At 32.6% G+C, this 1,965-nt stretch overlaps 1 protein-coding gene across 1 annotated transcript; it reads right to left on the bottom strand.

Annotated features, from left to right (window-relative positions):
• Positions 1 to 209: 209 nt before the first annotated feature.
• LOC131622549 (bidirectional sugar transporter SWEET3-like) lies at positions 210 to 1,682 on the bottom strand. The gene is made up of 5 exons (XM_058893586.1): positions 1,562 to 1,682; positions 1,351 to 1,387; positions 890 to 1,274; positions 675 to 794; positions 210 to 577 (listed from the first exon to the last, which is right to left on the bottom strand). Exons 1-5 carry the CDS (start codon positions 1,599 to 1,601, stop codon positions 383 to 385), a joined length of 777 nt encoding a protein of 258 aa, XP_058749569.1. The 5' UTR covers positions 1,602 to 1,682; the 3' UTR covers positions 210 to 382.
• Positions 1,683 to 1,965: the final 283 nt, after the last annotated feature.

The raw sequence follows: 1,965 nt of genomic DNA, 5'->3' as shown, positions 1-1,965 counted from the left end.
GCTATTTTGGATGGAAGAACTTTAAAGAACTATATCTATATTATATTATGATATTGTTTAATATATTTTTTTTAAAATAATATGATATCCTTTGTTAATATATAATTTTTTTCTTTATTTTTTTTTTTTACAAATTTCAAATATATATTAACTCCCAAGCCCCTCCAAAACTAACTCAAAAGTGAATTGATAAATTTAAGTAAAAAATATTGGCCGAAAGTAACATATATAAACTCCATTCACATGAAAAGGAAGCATTTAAGAGAACAAAGAATTTGATTTGATTACTACACCCATTCTCTTACAGTTAAAGAAAGAAAAAACGCACTAAAGAAGGAATATGAACATAAATAACTCTCTTAAATCTTGAACCTTTTCCCCCTCAACATTGTTCACATTTTGTGACAATGTTTTCCACTTTCCCCAATTCCAAATCTAACTCCACCACATTCTCTAACTCTAACCCACCCTTTTCCAAATCCCCAATTTTAGCTTCACCCACAACTCTCTCTTTCCTGTACTTGAAGTATATCACAAGCTGCAAAATACTCAATGGAGTTCCAACCACACTTGGACCCTGTAACAATCACAATACCATAAATCAATCAAATTACAACATTACATATTAATCTACTCTTCCATGATTGAGACTTGAGAGTAATTAAGAAACGAACCGCGAAGAAAACATCTCGAACGAGAATTCCATAAGCTAACCATAATACACTAGCTGAGAAAGCACACAGAGATAACGCCAATGGCATAAACTCCACGCTCTTTGTTTTTATAACTTTCTTCTGCAAAAATCAAAATAAAACCCGTTAATATCTAAAAAAATACCCCTCTGTTTTGGTTTTTATTGAAGTGAAAAGTGACTGTCTGTCTGTTTTACCATTGCAACGAGAGGAGAACCGTATAATGCAACAGAAACACATAATCCCACACTACCAACGAGTAGCTTTCGATGAGGACTATCGTGTAAGACGAAAGCCGAAACTGCTGCAGTTACGCCGAACACAGCTAGAACAAATGTGGTAATCATAGCTACCTTCACCTTTGTTTTGGGTGAAGAATACCAGAAGTAAATGACCACGTAGCAAAACTCAAGAACAATTCCAACTCCATTAACCGTTACAACAGGAAAATTTTCCCATTTGTAACTTACAATAGGTAACCCATACCATGTGAAAAGGAGACAGTTCAACAATCCTATCATGTAAGGAATGCATGAAAATTCCTCTGTGCTTTTCTTCCTTATAACTCTCCTAAATGTAACCCTGAAAATCCAATCATGAAAAATCATTCACCAGTTCATTTTTCTTCAAAGAATATAGAGAATGTTGTGTAACTTACATTGGCGCAGCATAAAGTGAAACCGAGGCAGCATTGCCTGCAAAGATCACAGAAGTTAGTTAAAATGAGTATCCTCTATACATAACTGCAGATACTAATATAGTAAAACTCTTTCTTAAAAGATTTAATACTGCTGCGTGTTTACAGAAATGTATACCATACATTAACGCAGATATAAACATAAAATGTATAGTAATAAATTAATATATACCAAGAACAGCAACAGCCAAACGAAGAGTTTCTGAAAACATTTTTAATTAATTTTGGTCTCTAGTTAGAAGATAACTAGAAGAGATGCTAATATTTTGTACTATTGAAAAGAGCATTGGAAATGCTCTATTTATATAGATGTTTGAACGCGTATATAGTACTATAGTGGCCAGCTTGAAATAGTATCGTATAAGAAAAATAAAAGAAAAAAGAAAAAAGAAAATTGATTCAAGTGCTTTCTACGTAGTCAATAATCACGTGACGCAAAACCTGATTCAACTTGAGAAGCTTTTTATCAACTTGCTCAACACAGCTTTTTTTTTTCTCCCTGGTTTTTAGAGGCTTATTATGATTATTTTCCATAAAATATAGCTATTATTGACAAGTTTCTTGCGTGTAACTTGA

The sequence above is a fragment of the Vicia villosa genome, unplaced genomic scaffold, assembly GCF_029867415.1.
Source record: "Vicia villosa cultivar HV-30 ecotype Madison, WI unplaced genomic scaffold, Vvil1.0 ctg.000032F_1_1_3, whole genome shotgun sequence".
Classification (NCBI taxonomy): domain Eukaryota; kingdom Viridiplantae; phylum Streptophyta; class Magnoliopsida; order Fabales; family Fabaceae; genus Vicia; species Vicia villosa.
This window is presented reverse-complemented; position numbering and strand designations above follow the sequence as displayed.